Below are 21434 nucleotides of genomic sequence, written 5' to 3' on the forward strand. Positions count from 1 at the left end.
AACACGCCTTGGTGACAAGGCAACAGACACAGGCAGAGACAGAGGGCGTGGGAACCACAAAAATGATTTTATTTTAAACCAGAAAGCAACAGCAATGGAGAGCTTGGGCTGAGGGTATGACAGCATGACTCAAGTACCAGGAACTGAACTTGTTCGGGTGAAAAGAGCAGCATACAGACTTTCATTTCCCGACCAAGCAAATCACATCCGCATCTTTGTGACACTTGTCAGTGGATTCCCATTTACAAAGGCTTGCATTGCCTTTCAGATTTTCTGAACAATTTTGTAAATATTTTTTTAAAGATGAAGGTTTTGGTGCCCGGTTTCTTTTTTGATATACCAGGCATTGAATCAATCACGAGTGGAAAGAAAAAATTGGTGAGAGTTTTGCTTAAAAAATAGTTTGTGGCACTATTGATATTTTGGGCCAGATAATCCTTCGTCATGGGGGCTGTGCTGTACACCATAGGATGTTGAGCAGCATTTCTGGTCTCTACCCACTAGATGCCAGGGGCACCTCCTTTCCCAAGTTGCAACAACCCAAAATGACTCCAGACACTGCCAGATTGCCCCCATGTTCAGAAGCACTATTTTAAAAACATTCTCCCATCCCCATTACCATCTTTGTATCCTTTTTTTTTAAAGACATTTTATAAGGGTAGAGCAGATCATCTGGTTCCCAACACCAAAAGCACATGTATGCGAGCAGACATGTGTGTGTTTCTGCAGGCACTGCCCATGTGCCTGGAGCTGAAATGGATTTCCACGTTCGCTGGGGGGCACTGGTTTGGTTCCTCAGAAAGTCTCGAGATCTCAGTACCATAATGAAATGCCTGTTGGTCCTCAGGCCTTCGCCTCTTCTCCAGCAGAAACTCTCATCAACATGTGCAGTTTTTGAAGTCACTTTCTTTTAAAGCCAGAAAGAAAATCTTCACCCAAGTCCACTCTCCATCTTAACCCATCTCGATTCCTACTTGAATTAGACAGTGGATTCGGGGTTCTTCATTTCTATCCATCAGGAGAGAGGCGCCATGTTTCAGAGTTCAGTTTTGAGGACTGGCTGCATAATTTGCGAGGCCCAGTTCTAAACGAAAATGAAGAACCCCTCGTCCAGGCATTACTGAGCATTTCAAGATGGTGCCAGCAGTGTTCACACACCCACGACGTTGGACCTGGAAGCCTTGGTTGGCGTTGCATCAATTTTGTGTATTAATTTAACTGGCACTGCCAGCTCTTTTTCCCCTGTATTGTGATGCCTTCTGTGAAGGAAGAATCTCAAAACAAAATGCCGTGCCCCCAATCCTTTTAAAGAATTCTACTGCAACAAATGTTGATAGCATATATTTTTCAGACTTTCAAAAAAAAATCCACATGGAAATTTTGTCTACATCATTACAGTAATGAAAGTAAACACTGTGGCCTTTCATCATATACATATTTTCCAGTAAATATGACAACATGGAAATAGTAATCGCTACAATCCACAATGTTTTTAAGTTAGCAAAGAGTGAGACTTCCACAACAAAATGTTAACATAATCCCTCGTCCTTATAAAAATAGCCAAAACATAACCTAAATGGCTTGCAGTGAAAACTGGAGTAGTAACTTTATACTGAAAAAGCATTATAGTTCGTGGCAATATTGTCCTCATAAATGCTTTAGATTAACATCATAAGGCAAACTGGAGCATTTATTGTACCTGGAGACCATGATTTAAAAAATCTCAGAAGCTGAGTTTTAGACCCTTTTATTTAAAACCTGTTAGTGTACAAAGTGCATGAAAATATCCATTATTCAGCTACCAAAAAAGTTTGTAAAAATTATTAAGCCAACCCTTTTGGTATATTCAGGGAAGCCTAATGCACATTGTTTTTCTATTGTAAAAAGAAAAAAATTCCATTAAGTTGTCAGAGACTGAGTAATTTTTTTTCCATTGAGGCATCCATCTTTTAGATGTGAAATTGTTCTAAGTCACTATCAAAATATTCATCTGGGTATAAATAATATAGTAAATATATAGAATCTATCTGTTAAGAAAAAGGAGTGCATCTGCCAGTGTAGAGGCAGAAGCCCTGGGGAAGCTGCCCCTGAAACCCAGACTCATGATCACATAATGCGATGCTGAAACAGTGGGTCGGTGAACGAATTTCAAAGAAACAATTCGTTGATTTGCTCAAAAACAAAACCAATAAAACAGTGTCTAAATCCCCCAGTCTGTCAAAACGGCCACCCCAGCAGCCCAGATAAATTTTAGCAAATGAAATGGTTGAGAGATGTCATGCCCTTCATCAAGGTAGAACCATTGCCAGATTCCTGGTTTGAGTCCTAGGATGGCTTAGTGTGAAAGTGTCAGTTGCTTAGTCATGTCTGACTCTTTGTGACCCCATGGACTGTAGCCCGCCAGGCTCCTCTGTCCATGGGATTCTCTAGGCGAGAATACTGGAATGGGTTGCCATGCCCTTCTCCAGGGAATCTTCCTGACCCAGGGATCGAACCTGGGTCTCCTACACCGCAGGTGGAGTCTTTACCACTGAGCCACCAGGGAAGGCAAAAAAGCCTTATGTCATGGACCACTCCAATGTCTTAGGTCAGCACACTGAGCATTGTATCTGACATGACATTAGCAGGTTCTACTAGCAGGTTCCAAAGTGAGAATAGTGAGTTTGATTTTTTTGTTTGTTTTCTTACAACTCTATTTAACTATACTAGAATATAGAGGGACTTCTACATCTTTCGAGATGTGTTTAAAGGTCTGTTTATTATAACTTTTGAAGCATGTATACTAGAGAAGAGTACTTCATGCAATGTCCCTTGTCATTACCAACTCATAAATACAAATGTTTTTTGGTGACTTATGGTTGGATGTGGTATTGGTGGTTGGGGCCATATGTTGATGTCCTAGAGAGCAAAATCGATCCAAAGTGGTGCTGCCATTTGTGACAGAAAATGTTTATTTCCTCAGCCCCAGTGACAAAAATTATTCAGGGGGAGTGGGACACAGGACAGCTAGTAAACATACTGAAGAAACTTCACAGGCCTAAAGAAACTAGTAAAAGGAAGAAGGAAATAGATTTCTATCATGACACAGAATCCCACTTCCGAGAAAACACAAATCGGCCTGAATTTTTGAATCATCAGTAGGATTCAAGGTGAATTTTTTCAATTGCAATCTCATTGTTCGTGTTCTCCCAGCATCATCCTACCAACCATGGAAGGGTAATTACAGGTTTTGCAATAGCAGATCCCCGGCTCCCAAGTCAAGTCTTTCCCTCTTCTCTGTTGCTCTCTCCATCCTACTTGATCCATAAATCCTTCTGACATCGCTGAATGCTTCACAAGAAACCAAGTCAGAAAGCCCACTTACTTCCCTACTAGGTTCAAAACTATTTTTTTTAGTTTGAAAATAGTGGCATATTGTTAGTGTTGGGGTGACAGGACCTGCCATGAGATCTGTAGGAAAGAGGATGTGAGAAGGTGGAGAAACACAAAACTACAAAAGATCTTGTTTCTCAAGCTCAGAGACTTGTGCTGAGAATAAAGGTTGTCAAGAACTGATAAAACTTACAGGCCTCCTAATGTGCAAAACCAGAGAATTCCTAAGAGTTGTAATCCCCGGTTATGTTCCTATATAAATAATCTATAAATTTTCCTGTAAATACAAAAACAGGGTGAAGAAATTATTAAAGCCTGTACTTAATACAAAACACAGTGAAAGGGGGGAATCACCCATTGGGAGTTCTATCTTAGCTGATTTCTGGATGCTTTTTGTGAGATTTAACCACATTCTGGAAGCCTGTGCTTTCTCAGTCCCCAAAATGGTGGCCACCACCCTTTATATCCCCCAGAAACCAGCTCCACGTGCTCAGGGCAGCTGCTCTGTACAGTCTAGATGGTCAGGGATGGGAAGGCCTGTTATGATGGTCAGACATTTGTTCCACACAGTGAAGGTGGGGCACACAGGCTGCGAGAATGTGATGTCGAAAGTGTAGAGGTGGATGGAGTTCAAGGCATCATAGAAAGCGATGGAGCCATTATCGTAGTCTAGCAGAATGCCGACACGCCGGAGGTGGGGGGCTGGCTCGATGGGGATCTCCTTGCTGTTGTGTCTTACCACCCAGGTATTGTGGCAGCGGCACAGCGCCCAGGAAGCAGAGTTCTTGCCAATCCACTCGTGCTTTGGGGCTGACTTGTATGCAAGGCCAATGGCATACCTGCAGACACAAAAGAGCAATGACAAGAACCATGAGCCACATTGCACACATACATGAAATCCTTTCTGTGATCCTTGGTCATCCCTATTCCCTCTTTAGTGAAAGCTTGGGCAAGAACCCTGACCCCTCTTCCCCATCTTCTTCCCTTCTGGACATAAGAGTTGGCAGAAAGGGGCCATTATATTGACTCAAATTCCTGTTTATAGTGCGGATGTTATGAGAGAATCAGAACTTTGTATTTGGCTGTCTTTTTTTTTTTTTTTACATTCATGAAGACCCATGCATTAGATTCATGAGACCAGTGGCATCCAGTAGAACTTTGTGCAATGACTGACATGTTCTGCTCTGTTCAATATGGTAGCCACAAGCTGCATGTAGCTATTGGGCACTTGAACTGTGGCTGGTGAGACTGAGGAATTGCACTTTTAAGTTAATTACAGTCAAGTTAGTTTCAAGAGCTGCATGTAGCCCATAGCTACCATCTTGGACAGCACAGCCCTAGACTTCTTCTGACCTTCTAAAGATCTTCTGATCTTCTTTGAATTTTTCAACTGACATCTTGCCTGTCATCTTCCATGACTTCACAAGGCAAGCATGGAAAATGAGTTTCATTTATGGGGATAGGTTCTTTGTCATCTCCTAGCCTCAGTTTTCTCATCTGTAACACAGGGACAATGATTGTCATTGTGTCTCAGAGTTAATTTGAGGAGTTAAGAAAAGAATATGTGTTTAAGATCCTGGGCCTAAGACCTGGCATAGAATAGTCAGTAATTGTTATTTTATGATCTTTGCCCAATGACACATGACTAATAACTACCAGAATAGGAATTTGACCCGAGGGTGATTTAAAAGGCCACATGACTTAAACAACACTCCCTAATGCCTTTTCTCACCAGAGGAGCCCTTTTGGTTTTATTTCCTACTGTATTTACAAACATCCTGAATGTCTCTGAGCTGATGGATATCCTAGTTAATCTAAATGTTCTGTCACTGCTCAAAAAAAAGTTCTAAATTCTTTCTACAGTGTTCTAAGCTTCTTAATCTCTTTTCAGCCTGCTGAAACATGCCTCCATAATGTAGTATTTCTCAGCTATTATGATAAGCAAGGGCTTCCCAGTGATAAAGAATATGCCTGTTAATGCAGGAGATGTGGGTTCAATCCCTGGGTCGGGAAGATCCCCTGAAGGAGGAAATGGCAACCCACCCCAGTATTCTTGCCTGGAGAACTCCATGGACAGAGGAGCCTGGTGGGCTGTATCCGCAAAAGACTTGGACACTACTAAGCAACTAAACAACAAGATAAGCAAAACCCATCATTCTTAATAAATAGTGAATGATTCAGAGTTCAATTCTTAACGTGTTATAGTAGAAACCAGTCTAACTGGATGTTGACATATGGTACCTTACCTGCCGTAGAGAGAAAAACTGCACTGGTCTTGACATAATGACATTCTTTCAAACATCATGTGCTGGATTTAGAATATAATCACTTAAAGAGTGATGTGTTCAAAAAAGAAAACACACCATGACTGAATTAAGAGAGGATGGAACTGATCCTCTGGCAAGCATAGGGTACCAGCCTGTGTGCTGTCAAACCTCTGCACTTCACCCTCGTCAATTCTGTTCAGCATTTTAGGGACACTCCTGGGGCTGCATTTCCCAGAATCCTCTTTCCAATATGGAGTCCGGATCAGATTCTGCCACTGACATCCGTGCACAAGATCCAGAAGTTCTAAGAGAAGGCAAAACACTGTTTTCCAGACAGTAGACAGCACACGTGAGGTCTGTGGAAGTTTCTGGGCAGACTCCTGGGTGTACCTTGCCTCTGGGCTGTGAATAGCTTTCCGCCTTCCAGGAGAGGAGTAGCGGGCTCCCAGAAGCCTTGGCTCTCTTTCTCCTTGGTATACCTAGAAAAAGACTTTTCTTTTTCTCTGAACCCTAACAGACACTTTGGAAATGTTTTTGTTTTGCACTTTTCAGTATTTTCCTGCAAGACGTTCTATCTGTCCTGGCAGACACCATTTCCCTTTTCAGATAATTTGAAACTTGCATTTGCATCACAAAATAGCCACGTTTCTGTATTGTTTCCTTCTTGCTGCTTGTACACCATTTTTATTTTTTAGTAAAGAACTCTGACATTCCTTTCCCATTTGAACCTTAATTGAACCCCCTATGGAGTAGCTGTGGCAAGTATGACTGACTTCATTTAGCAAATGGGAAAACCAAGAGAAGGTTAAAATGAGCAAAATCTAGAATCTCGCCCCTTCCCCCTTAAGTTGGGTTCCTGTAATCTTTGCATGAACCCACATTTAGTTAACACCGTTTCCTAAAATACCAAGAGCACATTAACAGCATTAGAGTAAGAAAATAACTACGTGTCTAGTCCATTAAGCAATGGAAAATACCATTATATTATCATTAATCTGTAAAATTATGTGCATATTTCCAGTGAGCTTGAAAGGTGCAGGCGGAAGGCAATGTTCCATTAAGGTATGCAGTGAGACTCAGAGAATTCAAAAAGTATAAAATGATGTTTCTCAGAGCAATGTTAACATGCCCCATAGCATGGATTATAACATACAAGTAAATTTCAAGTCAGCACTATACTTCACAAGAAAATACATGCATTATTAGCTGTTGCAAATCAAAGTATTACAGGCATCTGATAGTAAAGGTCACCCTTTCCTCGCTAACACCTCCCAGGAAATGTTAAACTACTTTCTACGTGACAATTTTCTGAAACGGACACGAGTTTGTAAAGATCTGAAGCGTGGCAATTAATGTGAGAATATTTTCCCCCTGCCTCACGGGTTGGTTTTGACATCTGGTGTTTTCAAGGTAATGCTGATCTGTGTTTGTATAACTGAAGTGGTGTAGTGGAATTCCCCACACCATTCGTCAATGGGGATGAGATCATAATGATCAGGTATCATTTATCATAAGTAATTATTAAGGGGGTTGTAATTATTTAGACACTGGATTCTGTCCCAGATTAACAGAGCCCGTTAATTAACTAGAAATGTTTGCTCTTTTGCACCTGCAAAAATTCACTGTATTTTCCTTTGGGCTTTTATCTTGCCCCAGTGCAGCTACACATTGTAAATGCCAGCCTGGACCAGAGCCAAATATAGGGGGAGGATCTGTCCTTCGTCCTTCAGAGGGATGTTGAAGTAGGGATGTTCTGAGCAAAGAGAACCTTGAGGGTCACAAGAGGGGAAAAAACCTACTTGCTTGGCTAATATGCAAACCGTTTGGAAAAAGACAACACCCAAGCTTATGAATGTGTATCAACACTGTAAAGGACTTAGACATACTACATTGTTTGCATAGACTTGAAGTGAAAGGTTTCTTTTTTGTAAAATAAGTGTTTTAGCATCTTTATCTCAAAACTAAATACTGTTACCATACTCATCATCTGCAAGTTAGGCAGTTTTCAGTTTTAGGGTTTGTTTTTTTTTTTTAAAGCAAAGATTCAACTATCACTTATTAAGTACACCACAGTAAGCCTTAAAGTGTTTTTTCCTTTATGGTTTATTACAGGATATATTTAAAAAAAATCTCTTGGAGCAGCTGATTTGACAATGTTGTGTTAGTTTCAGGTGTACAACAAAGTGAACCAGTTATACGTAATACACATATCTTGGGAAGATCCTCTGGAGGAGGGCATGTCAACCCACTCCAGTATTCTTGCCTGGGGAATCCCATGGACCCAGGAGACTGGTGGGCTCTGGTCCATAGCGTTGCACAGAGTTGGACATGACTGAAGCAACTGAGCACCTACACGTATCCACTCTTTTTTAGACTCTTTTCCCATATAGGTCATTACAGAGTATTGAGTAGAGTTCCCTGTGCTCTACCATAGGTCTTTATTAGTTGTCTGTTTTATATATAGTAAATAATGTGTATGTGTTAATCCCAATTGCCCAATTTAACCCTCCCCTCTTTTGTCCCTGATAACCATAAATTTGTTTTCTATATATGTGACTCTATTTCTGTTTTGTAAATAGTTCACTTGTATCATCTTTTTAGACTCCACGTATAAGTGATATCATATATTTGTCTTTCTCTGTCTGATTTCACTTAGTATGATAATCTCTAGGTCCATCCATGTTGCTGCAAATGGCATTATTTCATTCTTTTTATGACTAATTATTACAGGATATTGAATACAGTTCCCAATGCTATACAATAGGACCTTATTGTTTATTCTATATGTAACAGTTTGCATCTGCCAGTCCCAAACTCCCAGTCCATCCCATCCCCTCCTTCCCTGGCAACCATAAGCCTGTTTTCCACCTGAGTCTGTTTCTGCTTCTTAGATAAGTTCACTTGTATCATACTTTAGATTCCACATATAAGTGCTATCACGTGGTATTTGTCTTTCTGACTTCTGTTACTATGATCATCTCTAGGTCCATTCATACTGCTGTGACTGGCATTGTTTCACTCTTTTTTTAATAGCTGAGTAATATTCCATTGTGTATATATACCATATCTTCTTTATTCTGTTGATGGACATTTAGGTGGCTTCCATGTCTTGGCTATTGTGAATAGCACTGCTGTGTACTTTGGGGTACATGTATTTTTTCAAAGCATGCTTTTCTCTGGATATATGCCCAGGGGTGGGATTGCTGGTCATGTGGTGCTTCTATTTTTATTAGTTTTTTTAAGGAAATTCCATACTGGTTTCCATAGTGGCTGTAGCATTTTACCAAATCTGGCCCTCTGCTTGGTTTTATAAAGTTTTATTTGCACCCATTCATGAATGTGTGGTCTATGGCTGCTTTTCCCCCACAACAGTAGAGGTGACCAGTTGGGAAAAAATCATCTGGCCTGCAAACCAGAAATACTGGCTCTCTGGCACTTTACAGACAACATTTGTGGACCTTTGGCTAACAGCTTGTACCCTGATTGCACCTATGAGCTGTGCACCTTGGGCCTCAGTCAGCTCATCTGTAAAATGAGGTATTAGTACTTACATTTCTGGGACTGTTAGGATCAATAAATGAACTACCATTTGTAAAATGCTCATGCCAGTGCCTGGCATAAAGTTGTGCCAGATAAAGGCTGGTTAGTAAAAATTATAATTGGTCATAAAGGGAGCTATTTAAGTGGGCATCTATGAGACAGAAGGGCAGGGTAGGAGGTACGGTTTGTGGCTGTGGAACGGGCAAGGTCAGTTTTGTAAGGTGAACTTGGCAGAGTTCACCAATTCCCATGTCCACTGCCCTGACCTCCACCCCTTGGGCTTAGAGAACTCAGTGGGCTCAAGTCACTGGGCTGGATCTAAGGGACACTTTGAAATGAGTCTCGGCCGAGGATCACTGCTCCGCCCCAGCACTGATGGGCCCAGTTTAGAGTCACAAAACATACAAGGCAACAGAAATTAACTTCAGTGATGAAGAGCAGGAATTAAAGTAGGAATTGGTGAATTTTCTCTGTAAAGGCCAGAGAGCTAATATTTTGGCCTTGTGGACCACAGAATTTTGTCTTACCTAATCAACTCTGCTGTGTGGCTCAAAGGTAGCCATAGACAATATGGAAAAGAATGGACCTGGCTGTGTTCCCATAAATAGTTTATTTATAAGAACACACAGTGGGCCAGGTTTGGCTGTAGTCGGCTGACCCATGCTTTAAGGCATGACAGGGCAGTATTAGCATATTAGCTTTCACAGGGACTGGGGCTCAAGTCTTGCTGCACATAAAAAATGGATGGAGTTAAATGAATTATTTTTCTTATTGGCCAAATGGTAGATTAAATGATTGCTTAGTACATATTCACTCTCTCCTCTCAACTCCATGGGAGGAATATACTTCCCTGTACCACTGGCCTTGAGCCTGGCTGTGTGACTGGCTTTGGCCAATGGGAAGTTAGTAAGACATGATACAAGCAGAGGTTTGAAATGTGCTTGTGTAGTTGGGTTTATACTCTCAGATTCCTCAAGAAGGACATGACCTGAGTAGCCCACGTGTCCAAACAGGATGAAGAAACCCATGGAACAGACCTAGATCCAACCTGCAGCTTAAAGCAAGGCCCAGTTGAGATTAGCCTTGATCGGCTATCCCAGAGATGTGAGCGTCAGTGAACAGTAGTAAGTGATTGTTGGTTGAAGCTACTGAGTTTTGGGGTGTTTATTATGCAGCATTACTATAACAACAGCTGCCTGATAAAGCTTTTTTGCATATTATTCTTCAAGATGGACCTTGGGCTGGGTTGATGGTCTGACAAAGTATAGAATGAGGTGTGCTTTTTTTTTTAATAATTGTAGGACAATATCCATCAACAGCTGAATGGATAAAGAAGATGTGGTACATACACCCAATGGAATACTACTCAGCTATAAAAAAGAATGAAATAATGCCACTTGCAGCAAAATGGATGGACCCAGAGATGATCATACTCAGCGGAGTAAGTCAGACAAATACCATATGATATCACTTTTGTGTGGAATCTAAAATATGACACAAACGGACTTATTTACAAAACAGACAGACTCACAGACACAAAAAACAAACTTGTGATAACCAAAGCGGGCAGAGAGGAGGGCTAAATTAGGAGTTTGGGATTGGCAGATACAAAGTACTGCGTATAAAAGGTGGGGAATAAGGTCATGCTGTGCAGCACAGGGGTTTATGTTCAATATCTTGTGATCATCTACGGTGGAGGAGAATGTGAAAGAGAATACATTTCAGTCAAAGTACCTACCATGTGCTTCCGCTTATGACCACTTCCCAGTAATGGCGGCCACTATCAATGAACACGTTTCCAGCTACGCCATAGCTGCCTTGGCTGGTGAAGCGCTCAGGCGTGTGGCTCTTTTTGGATGATGACTCATCACGTTCTACTGTCAAGTTATCATGGGACACCTTTAGCTTTCGATGTGCAGATTTGGGGTCCAGTTTAAATGGTTGGCCTAGAAGCAGGGTTACAAGACACAAACAAGGTAGATGAAAAGAACTGTGGATTTTAACTTAAGCAAGAACATATTTTCAGAATAAGCTTTAAAAAGGACGGTAAAATCGTGCAGACAAACATGTCCCTGCCTCCGAGAGCTCGCAGTCAGTCAGCTCTGAGCTGTGGGTGCAAGGTTGCTTCCCTCACTGTTCAACAACAGCATGGGTGAGGGTCAAGCAGAGCCTGTGGTGCAAGCTTTGCTGGGCATCCCAGCTACACACCAGCAGCACAGTTAATGTGCTGGCCTACATCATCCTGGAAGGGAGGAGAAAACGAAGACTTCATTTTCAACCATTCCCCTGTTCAGTCGGCTTCAGATGAATTCATGCTCAATAGACCTCAGAAACCAAACACATCAAGACTGCAGGTTTTAATGTTCACAACATTCTAATGGCTTATATTATTTTGAGATTGTTCAAAATTAGAGCAGTATTCTCATGAGCTTAAAATGACGATCAAATGGGCTATTTTTCAGCCCATAAGATCAGGAGGAAAATGTGGCAGGTTACTACCTACCTGGGTTTTTGAGTCCCAAGTTCATTTATAGACGTAAAAGTTCCTTTATAGACATAATAAGGTCCTCTCTATTTCATTTATTTGTCTTTGTGTTTTGAACATTGAACCATTGTAAAATTCTGGCCGAATCACACCTGAATATCCATCCTCTCATTAACTGTTACTGCTCTGAAAATTCAACACTGGTGTGGGGGCCATCCTGTCATTCAACCACATTGGGTACCAGACACTTAAAGGCAGGAAACGGATTACAATGTGATGCAAATACCATGATATTCAAACTCCACTGCTGTATTGGAAGGCCGCTTCTGCACAGTGCTCAGACAATCACCAGAAACAGTCTGCTAAGTCTGACTATGGCAATACAGGATGCTGGCTGAGAAACTGACCCAGAGACCTGGAGCAGTTGTGTGTGTTACATCATATGCAGGTAGGCCAAAGGGTATCACTCTTGGATAAAAACATGACAATGGCACTTCTAAAATTCCTTCTTGTAGATCAGGGACCAGCATACTTTTTCTGTAAGAGGCCAGATATTTTCCTATTTTCAGCTATGCTGGCCATGTGGTTTCTTCTGGGGCTATTTAACCCTGTGGTCGAAACATGGCAGCAGCCAGAGACACAGGTGAACAGATGGGCAGTGCTGTGTGCCAATAAAACTTTATTCACAAAAACAGGTAGCTGAATCTGGCCCATGGGCAGTAGTTTGCTGACCCATTTTTAGATTTCTGTTCATATCAAAGAAAACCTAAAAGGGGACCTGAGAAAATCCTCAAGTGCTGAGCAGGCAGGGGTATTCTCAAAGACTGTAAGACCTACTGAAGTCTATGTGTAGTTTAAATTTTGGCCTGGCTTGTAAAAAAAAAAAAAAAAAAAAGTCCTCAGGAATGATCACACCAGCTAAGACAAACAGAGTCTGAAGATAGATTGGCTTAAAGGGTGTGATAAACCATAATGGAAAATATGAAAAATGAATGTATCTACATGTACAACTGAATCACTTTACAGCAGAAATTAATGCAACACTGTAAATCTGTACTTCCATCAAATTTTAAAAAAAGAAAAAGGTGATGATAGAATGTGCCTTAAAAATAACTGGACCCTAATGGGTGGTTAGGAAGGAATTCCATAAAGGCACAGCCATCACTGAAGATGAAGGCTGTGTTATACTTACCCTTCTCCCAGTGAGGAAGATCAGGTCACAGCCATTGAAAAGACTGGCCTTATAATGGTGAGATCCATCGTGTTCCATGGATGGATCCATGTGTGGGTCGCTCCCACCCCGACCCACACATACGCAGAGCAGGGTCTTGCCATCTGGTGTTAGGTCCAACCCCCTGCCTCAACAGGGAACAAATTCTACTTGTGCCATGGATATGTTTCTCAAGGAAACTATGACCTACTCTGTCTAGGTTCAAAGCTTTTGCTTTAATGAGGATAGATTAGTTCACAGAAGAAATTAATCATTTACTTGGCTAAAGAATTCAATGCATTGTAAGATCTGTATACCTAAGAGTTCGGCAAACTACAGCCCGCAGGCCATATTGAGCCCACTGCCTGTGTCTTTCAATAAAGTTTTAATGAAGCGTGGCCAGGCCATGCTTTTCTACCAGAGTTGAACACCTGTGACCAAGATCATCTGACCTGCACAGCCCAGAACAGTTACTATTTGGCACATTACAGAAAAAGTTTACCAACCTCTTGTACATAATTTAACAACATCTGATCAATGATTGCATGTCTAGAAGTACAAGATTACCTGTCCATATGAAATGAATACATTATCTTTAGTAAAACCAATAAGGTACAAATAAGAACCCTCAAAGATCCATTCTACAGAATAAACCTCAATGTATGTATTGGGTTGGCCAAAAAGTTCATTTGGGTTTCCTATACGCTGTTACAGGTTTTTTCCAGTATGTATTCATTTTTCCCCTTATTCTCCAAAGACATTTCCTTCTCTACCAGCAGAACCCTTGAGAAATTAGCTTATGTTTAAGAGTATGGGTCTTAAGGACAGATATGTGGAGTAAAATTAAGTTACTTGACTACTAAAATCACAGATTGGGTTAAATGAGGGTTCTTCTTAAAATGTATTTCCTATAGATTGGCTGGCAACCCTAAAGCATGATGTGATGTTGACATACTCCAATCGACTTTCTTCTGGGAGGTCTTATGCAAACAAATACCATATTATATAGCATAATATTTCTAGACCAAAAAGATGTGGAGAAAGAAGAGGAGGATAAAATAAAACACATGTGGGCAGAGAGAGAGAGCGGGAGATGACAGTGTTATAAGATGCATGTACGCATAGCCCGGTTCACTCTTCGGTGTTGGGACCATCCTGGACACAGTGGGAGTTTCCCATCACCCCTGGCATCTAACCACTCGACACCAGTAACACCCAGCTGTAACAACCAGAGATGACTCCAGATGTGGCTTAGTGTTCTTCTGGGGACCACAATCACTTCTGACTGAGAATCACAGACCTAGAAGCTACCTGAAGAAAGACTTAGTAATTTGAGATTCTGCTGTTGGGGCGGGAAGATCCCCTGCAGGAAGAAATGGCAAGCCACTCCAGTATTCTTGCCTGGGAAATCCCATGGACAGAGGAGCCTGGCAGGCTATAGTTCATGGGGTCACAAAGAGTCGGACATAACTTGAGTGTGCACACACACACACACATATATGGAAAAGAAGACCATTGGCAATTTACAAAGAGTCCTAGCTCTGTGCCAGGCTTGGTATAGAGGATTGGATGGAAGAACCCTGACTCTATGCTGGCTCTTTGCTTGCTGTCTCAGGTTGTAAGCAATGCCTGGGACAGAGAAAAGAGAAATGAAGGGGGCCAGGGGCAGCTGGAAGGAGAGCAGGTTAGAGATGATAGTTCTGCTGAGTTCACGGCACGTACTGTTCGTCTTCAACTTCCCAGGCTCACTGCTGCGGCTGCCTGCCTGGTTGATGGCCTTGACAATGAAGATGTACTTGGTGCCGCTCTGCAGCCCATGGACCGTGTAGTGGTTCTGCTTGATGTTGGGCACGATCATCCAGCTATCGGCCGAGTTGCACAGACCTGCAAAGCCAAGCAGCTGTGGTGAGTTCTTTGGAGCAAGCATGGGGCAAATCTGTATATTAACGTTGTGGAATTTTCAGTTATTGGGATAAGCAATGAAAAGCTTTGTGACTTCTTTAGGTGCCCACCAATCAACTTGAGTGCTCAGTATCTGCCTACAATAAGGACAGCAACCTATATTTATTACTATATATTCTCACCATGTGCTCTAAGTGGAAAGACCAACTAAGATGACTGTTTTGCAAATTCTGTTCCACGTGGATGGGAGCAGTAGTATCTTAAGTGCCGTGCCTGGTCATGTGTTACTAGGTGCTGTGGGATGGAAAGAAAGCAAGTGACCACACATCCCTCCCCCTGACTTGCATCATGATGACTGTTCAGTCTTGGATCTCATCAATTTTGAGACTCACGGAGGGTAAGAACAGACCCAGATCAGGTATGAGACATTGGCCTCACTAATGGAGATGTAGGAGGTTCTATTTTTTTGCTTCTTCTTCTCCACCCCACCCAGGATCTGTATCTAAGTGACTCTGTGGCTACTCCTTCTAAAGAGATGGGATATGTTGTCTTTTACCTCGTGGCTTTGGATTTGGCTATGTGACCTGCTCTGGCCAAGAGAACAAGGCTGCAGTGACAATACACCAGTGGCAAGAGGAGACATCACAAGCCCTTGAGAGTCTGTGGCCCTCTTGGGCCTCTACCATGGGGAGAACATTCTGGATAGTCTGCTCATCCCAGTGGGAGCAGAGACACAAGGACCAGCTCAATGGCCCAGCCAGTTCAGGACTGAGACCAGCAGAGACTGGCCAACACCAGCCCAACTTTGGACAGGAGAGCTAAGAAAACGATTATGGGGCTTGTCTGTGGCCCAGTACTAGTGTGGTTGTAATTGATTCAGGACATGTGTTCCTACAAGAACCCTGGAGCCATGTGGCACCCAAAGGCAACTCAGGGCCCAGTGGCGCTCTGACAAAAGCATCACCAGGGGCTGTGACCAGCTGCATCCCCCAGTATGGCTTGTTCCAGAGCAGAGCAGGGCCAGTGCTCTGGCTGCATGCTGCAGGATGTGGTTTGAGGAGCAGTTTGCGGATTTACGATGCTGGGAAGAACATGAGGAAAAAGGACGCTGTTTTGTTGTGCAGCTGTGGCTGATGCTGAAAACATCTCTTTGGTACTGGGCCCGACTCTCGTCTCTCCCCTCTCCACCCATCAATCTCCACTCTAATCAAACCTTTGCCCAGCCCCCTGGTGACTGGGCTGTCATGGCTGTTTCCTGACTCTGGTGAATTTCCTTCACTAATTCTCAGAAGGCCGAGCCCTTCCACTTCCTGAGGGGCTTCTCAACTTGCCACCCCTCCTTCCCTTTCAGGGGATTTGCAAGTCAAAGGGTTAGTTCTTTTGATCTTGAGGCAACTTACACCTTAACCATACTTCATCTTACCTCTTTGAGTTTCTAATGAAATGTACAAAGAAATCACAAATGCATATCCATACCAACCCACAAGTATCAGCATAGCAGTTCAAGATGTTCACACCCCAACAGCTGTCTCTGAATCCTACTAAATACCATCTCCAAGTTTTCAGTTCGGCATTGTTCATGAATCTCACCGAAGAACTTAAAAATTATGAAAAATTATGTTAATTATGAAAATTCACACCCTAAGATATGCATCTGGGGTACACAGTATTTTCAGCCACACTTCAATGAGTCTTTAAATAAATAAACATACATGTTCACATATATGAGAAACCTTGTGAATTATTTCTCACTCTTTTCATTTCCAGATCTCACAGAATTGCCATAAAGCAAGGAAGTAATGTGAGGCTCAGACAAGAGGATGAGGGTGGTGTGTCGGTGTTTGGAGATGTACTAGAATAACTAAGGCCCCATTCACCCCTCACCCCCAGCATCCCCCTCATTCTCATACCACTTCTCACCTGTATAAGGCCCAGGTACACATCCACACATAGCTTAATAACATGGGACTCTCCCACTTACATATCTCTCTTGATTCTTTTTCATTTTCCCTGAACATAGAGGTAACTATCTCAACACTTCAGGCAAGTGTCACAACCAAACAGCAGATGTTGATCCAACCAAAGAAGGGTCATTTTGAATTCTGAACTCTGGGCCCTAAGAAGCCTCTAACTCACCTTTGGATTCTGAGCTCTGGGTCCTAAAAAGCCAATAACTCACTTTAGATACTTAATAATACTACTACAATACTAATAAAACAACAGACAGAAAACAAACTTAAAGTTATCAAAGGGGAATGGTGAGGAACAAATCAGGAAGTTGGGATTAACTCAGACATACACACACACTACTACATATAAAATAGGTAATCAACAAGGACGTATTATAGAGCACAGGGAACTCTACTCAATAGTTTACAATAACGTGTAAGGGAAAAGAATCTGAAAAAAACATGTAGAGCTGAATCACTGTGCTGTTCACCTGAAACTAACACAAACTGCAGATCAACTATACTTCAATAAAAATTAAAAAATGAAAGAAGGAGCTTTTCTGTTCTAGGATAACCCACTCATATTCCTGGACCTTTGTCAATAGCAGTCTGGTATGCAAGCGAACAATTAACAGCATTCACTAGAATCAAATGAGAATCCTATCATTGTCAGTGCATTTACACTGTTCCTGTTTAATTGCATATGTCACAGCAAAATGACTATTGTGGTCAAAGAAAGCAAATGTAAAAATGTTTCAATAAACTTTACATCACTGTATAACCCCGATGCCGGGGTTTCATGTGGTGGGGGAATGCTTTCAGCAACATTGTAAAGCAGATGTCTGAAATTGCGGCAAACTGCAACTTGGCTTACAGTCCGAAGTCTTAACCTAAAACAAAAAGATTGAATGCTTCAGAAACCCTTTCCAAACTAAAAAGGGACCCTGACCATCCTGATTATTTTGAAGAGGTCACTAATTTTTTCTGTGAATATTAAAAGAACAAGATGTTTATAGAGTAGTAAAATGTGATTGGATAACTTTACCCTGGGACAGTCTGCTTTCATGAATGCTAACTCTTAAAATTTAGGCTTACCTCCATCGCCAAGGTCATAATTGAGAAGTTGATTATAAATGCCAAGAAAGCGATGTCGACCGTTCTCTGGTGGGGCCTGGAGTAAGTGGGCTGCCTCAAGCGCACCATTCTTGCATTGCTGGTGTTGGTCAAGTGCCAGCACCACTTAACTTCTTGCATACGGCGCCAAGCACCAGACTTCTCTGCCTCGATACCCCGCTGTGTCGGGACTGATGACCAGGTTTTATTCATCACTTTATGAAACACCCGCATAACTATCCCAACTAAAACGTGTACTTCTCTCTAAAGGCGTTTGCAATCATCTTTGATGGGATGCCAACACTCACCTTCTCCAATTCAGCCTGAAGCAGTAAAACAACAGTGGAACTTGGAAGATAATTAGTTCATATGGCAACAGTCTAGTTAGGTGGTTTTGTACTTTTTTTTCTCTCATTCACAATGGGTCAGAAGCATCTCCCTACATGATGGTGCTCATTACAAGATCCTAGTTACGTTTGGGATTTCAGAGCCTTGTAGAGCAACTGTCTGTCATCTTACAGTAAAACATTATGTATAAAACATTATGCAACAATGGACACCCTTTAGAGACTGCATACCAGCTTCTAACACCCTTTGTCTCTTCAACCAGATTGGAAAGAAGTGAATGCTCTCCTCCTCCTTCTGAATACAAATGGTATATGACTAAAAACCTTCATGAATATTTTCAAAATGACTAAGATAAATTAAATACAGATAACTACTTTGCCATGAAAGCCTGAAGACATGGATCCTTTGACTTTTGCCAATAATAAAAATAGGCTGCTGGGAAAAGGTTCCAATTGAAGATTTTCAATGATGCATTAAAAATCGTTTTGGAAAAAACATGGAAACATTGTAAAATTAAATACATATCTATGTCTCAACAAGCAATTCGTTAACATCTACAGTCATAAGCCTGTTCATAAAAACGAAAAATAAAAAATTAACATTGTCATTAATTTTGCATTTGAGTGTATGAATTTAATTAGGGATAGTCTTTTTATAAGATTAAAAAGCTCCAGAGATAGTATCTAATTCTGCTTCACTAAAGTCAGTTGAGGGCAATTAACTAGAATTTATTGTGACAAGTGAAAGAAGCATGACTTAGGACAGTAAAAGTCTGCCTCGTGGTACATGGAGCTACAGCCAGCTTTGGAGCATTCTTTCTCCTAATTTTCCATAGAGTTTTATACTCTTAGATCTTATCATTCAGTAGAACATCTGCAAACGATAGTCTTTTCAACTGGCAGGAGAGACGAACAAACAACATTCAGTGAAGGCCTTTCATGTGAAGACTGTGTTAAATGCTATTTTGTAGATCAGGGGTCCCCAACGCTTGGGCCATGGACTGGTACTGGTCCATGGCCTGTTAGAAACTGGGCAACACAGCAGGAGGTGAGCAGGTTGGCTTCCACAAAAACGGTCCCTGGTGCCAAAAAGGTTGGGGACTGCTGATGTAGATGATCCTGGCAAATTGCATGAGTGGCCTTTACCATGTGACAAAAGATGTAATGACAGTGAGTCTAGTCTATATTTTTGTAGGAACAGTAACCTTGAATAACAGAATAGGAAAGACTAGAGATCTCTTCAAGAAAATTAGAGATACCAAGGGAACATTTCATGCAAAGATGGGCTCGATAAAGGACAGAAATGGTATGGACCTAACAGAAGCAGAAGATATTAAGAAGAGGTGGCAGGAATACACAGAAGAACTGTACAAAAAAGATCTTCACGACCAAGATATTCACGATGGTGTGATCACTCACCTAGAGCCAGACATCCTGGAATGTGAAGTCAAGGGGGCCTTAGAAAGCATCACTACGAACAAAGCTAGTGGAGGTGATGGAATTCCAGTGGAGCTATTTCAAATCCTTAAAAAATGATGCTGTGAAAGTGCTGCACTCAATATGCCAGCAAATTTGGAAAACTCAGCAGTGGCCACAGGACTAGAAAAGGTCCGTTTTCCTTCCAATCCCAAAGAAAGGCAATGCTGAAGAATGCTCAAACTACCGCACAATTGCACTCATCTCACACGCTAGTAAAGTAATGCTCAAAATTCTCCAAGCCAGGCTTCAGCAATACGTGAACCGTGAACTTCCAGATGTTCCAGCTGGTTTTAGAAAAGGCAGAGGAACCAGAGATCAAATTGCCAACATCTGCTGGATCATGGAAAAAGCAAGAGAGTTCCAGAAAAACATCTATTTCTGCTTTATGGACTGTGCCAAAGCCTTTGACTGTGTGGATCACAATAAACTGTGGGAAATTCTTCAAGAGATGGGAATACCAGACCACCTGACCTGCCTCTTGAGAAACCTATAAGCAGGTCAGGAAGCAACAGTTAGAACTGGACATGGCACAACAGACTGGTTCCAAATAGGAAAAGGAGTACGTCAAGGCTGTATATTGTCACCCTGCTTATTTAACTTCTATGTAGAGTACATCATGAGAAATGCTAGGCTGGAAGAAGCACAAGCTGGAATCAAGATTGCCGGGAGAAATATCAATAACCTCAGATATGCAGATGATACCACCCTTATGGCAGCAAGTGAAGAGGAACTAAAGAGCCTCTTGATGAAAGTGAAAGAGGAGAGTGAAAAAGTTGGCTTAAAGCTCAACATTCAGAAAACGAAGATCATGGCATCTGGTCCCATCACTTCATGGGAAATAGATGGGGAAACGGTAGAAACAGTGTCAGACTTTATTTTTTGGGGCTCCAAAATCACTGCAGATGGTGACTGCAGCCATGAAATTAAAAGATGCTTACTCCTTGGAAGAAAAGTTATGACCAACCTAGATAGCATATTGAAAAGCAGAGACATTACTTTGCCAACAAAGGTCTGTCTAGTCAAGGCTATTGTTTTTCTAGTGGTCATGTATGGATGTGAGAGTTGGACTGTGAAGATAGCTGAGCGCCAAAGAACTGATGCTTTTGAACTGCAGTGTTGGAGAAGACTCTTGAGAGTCCCTTGGACTGCAAGGGAGATCCAACCAGTCCATTCTAAAGGAGATCGGTCCTGGGTGTTCTTTTGGAAGGAATGATGCTGAAGATGAAACTCCAATACTTTGGCCAAATGATGCGAAGAGTTGACTCATTGGAAAAGACCCTGATGCTGGGAGGGATTGGGGGTGGGAGGAAAAGGGGACGACAGAAGATGAGATGGCTGGATGGCATCACTGACTCGATGGACGTGAGTTTGAATGAACTCTGGGAGATGGTGATGGACAGGGAGGCCTGGCGTGCTGCGATTCATGGAGTCGCAAAGAGTCGGACACAACTGAGTGACCGAACTGAACTGAACTGAACTGAACACTGGCAAACACAGGGCTAAGACCTTTACTTTTAGTATTTCAAAGATGTGAAGCTAAAACATTACCTCTTCTTACAGATGAAGAAATAGATTCAGAAGATGTTCAATACTTTGTCCCAAATGATAGTGCTAGTGAGGTGAGAACCAAAGCTGGGATTCAAGTCCAAGCCTCCTTCAATCATAACAACTATGCATAACAGTTTAGAAAAGAATAATCTATGGCCTAAAAACACATGAAACTATGCTCAACATCACTCGTTATTAGAGTAATACAAATCAAAACTACAG

At 41.8% G+C, this 21434-nt stretch overlaps 1 protein-coding gene and 1 long non-coding RNA gene across 15 annotated transcripts in view; one reads left to right on the plus strand and one right to left on the minus strand.

The window, feature by feature from the left end:
* The window catches only part of LOC147339746 (uncharacterized), a 168233-nt gene that overhangs the window by 135936 nt on the left and 10863 nt on the right, over window positions 1-21434 (plus strand). For 3 of the 8 annotated variants that reach the window (XR_015158552.1, XR_015158547.1, XR_015158550.1), the window contains 4 exons: window positions 10481-10620; window positions 14618-14779; window positions 15068-15173; window positions 15270-16497. This is a non-coding gene — a long non-coding RNA (uncharacterized LOC147339746). Of the gene's footprint in view, window positions 1-10192; window positions 10304-10480; window positions 10621-13788; window positions 13892-14617; window positions 14780-14878; window positions 16498-21434 lie in introns of those variants that run through there. The other 5 variants (XR_015158551.1, XR_015158553.1, XR_015158548.1 and 2 more) reach the window with 4 other exon arrangements.
* Window positions 46-21434, minus strand: part of MID1 (midline 1) — a 689657-nt gene continuing 668268 nt past the window's right edge. For 6 of the 7 annotated variants that reach the window (XM_086386881.1, XM_086386885.1, XM_086386880.1 and 3 more), the window contains 3 exons: window positions 14597-14758; window positions 10918-11125; window positions 46-4211 (listed from right to left, as the gene is read on the minus strand). In XM_086386881.1, coding sequence (XP_086243007.1) covers window positions 3863-4211; window positions 10918-11125; window positions 14597-14758 — 719 coding nt within the window. In that variant the 3' untranslated portion in view covers window positions 46-3862. Of the gene's footprint in view, window positions 4212-10917; window positions 11126-14596; window positions 14759-17270; window positions 17616-21434 lie in introns of those variants that run through there. The other variant, XM_086386887.1, reaches the window with a different exon arrangement.

The sequence above is a fragment of the Bos grunniens genome, chromosome X, assembly GCF_055505025.1.
Source record: "Bos grunniens cultivar Pamir isolate PY7600 chromosome X, Bosgru_T2T1.0, whole genome shotgun sequence".
NCBI classification, from domain to species: domain Eukaryota; kingdom Metazoa; phylum Chordata; class Mammalia; order Artiodactyla; family Bovidae; genus Bos; species Bos grunniens.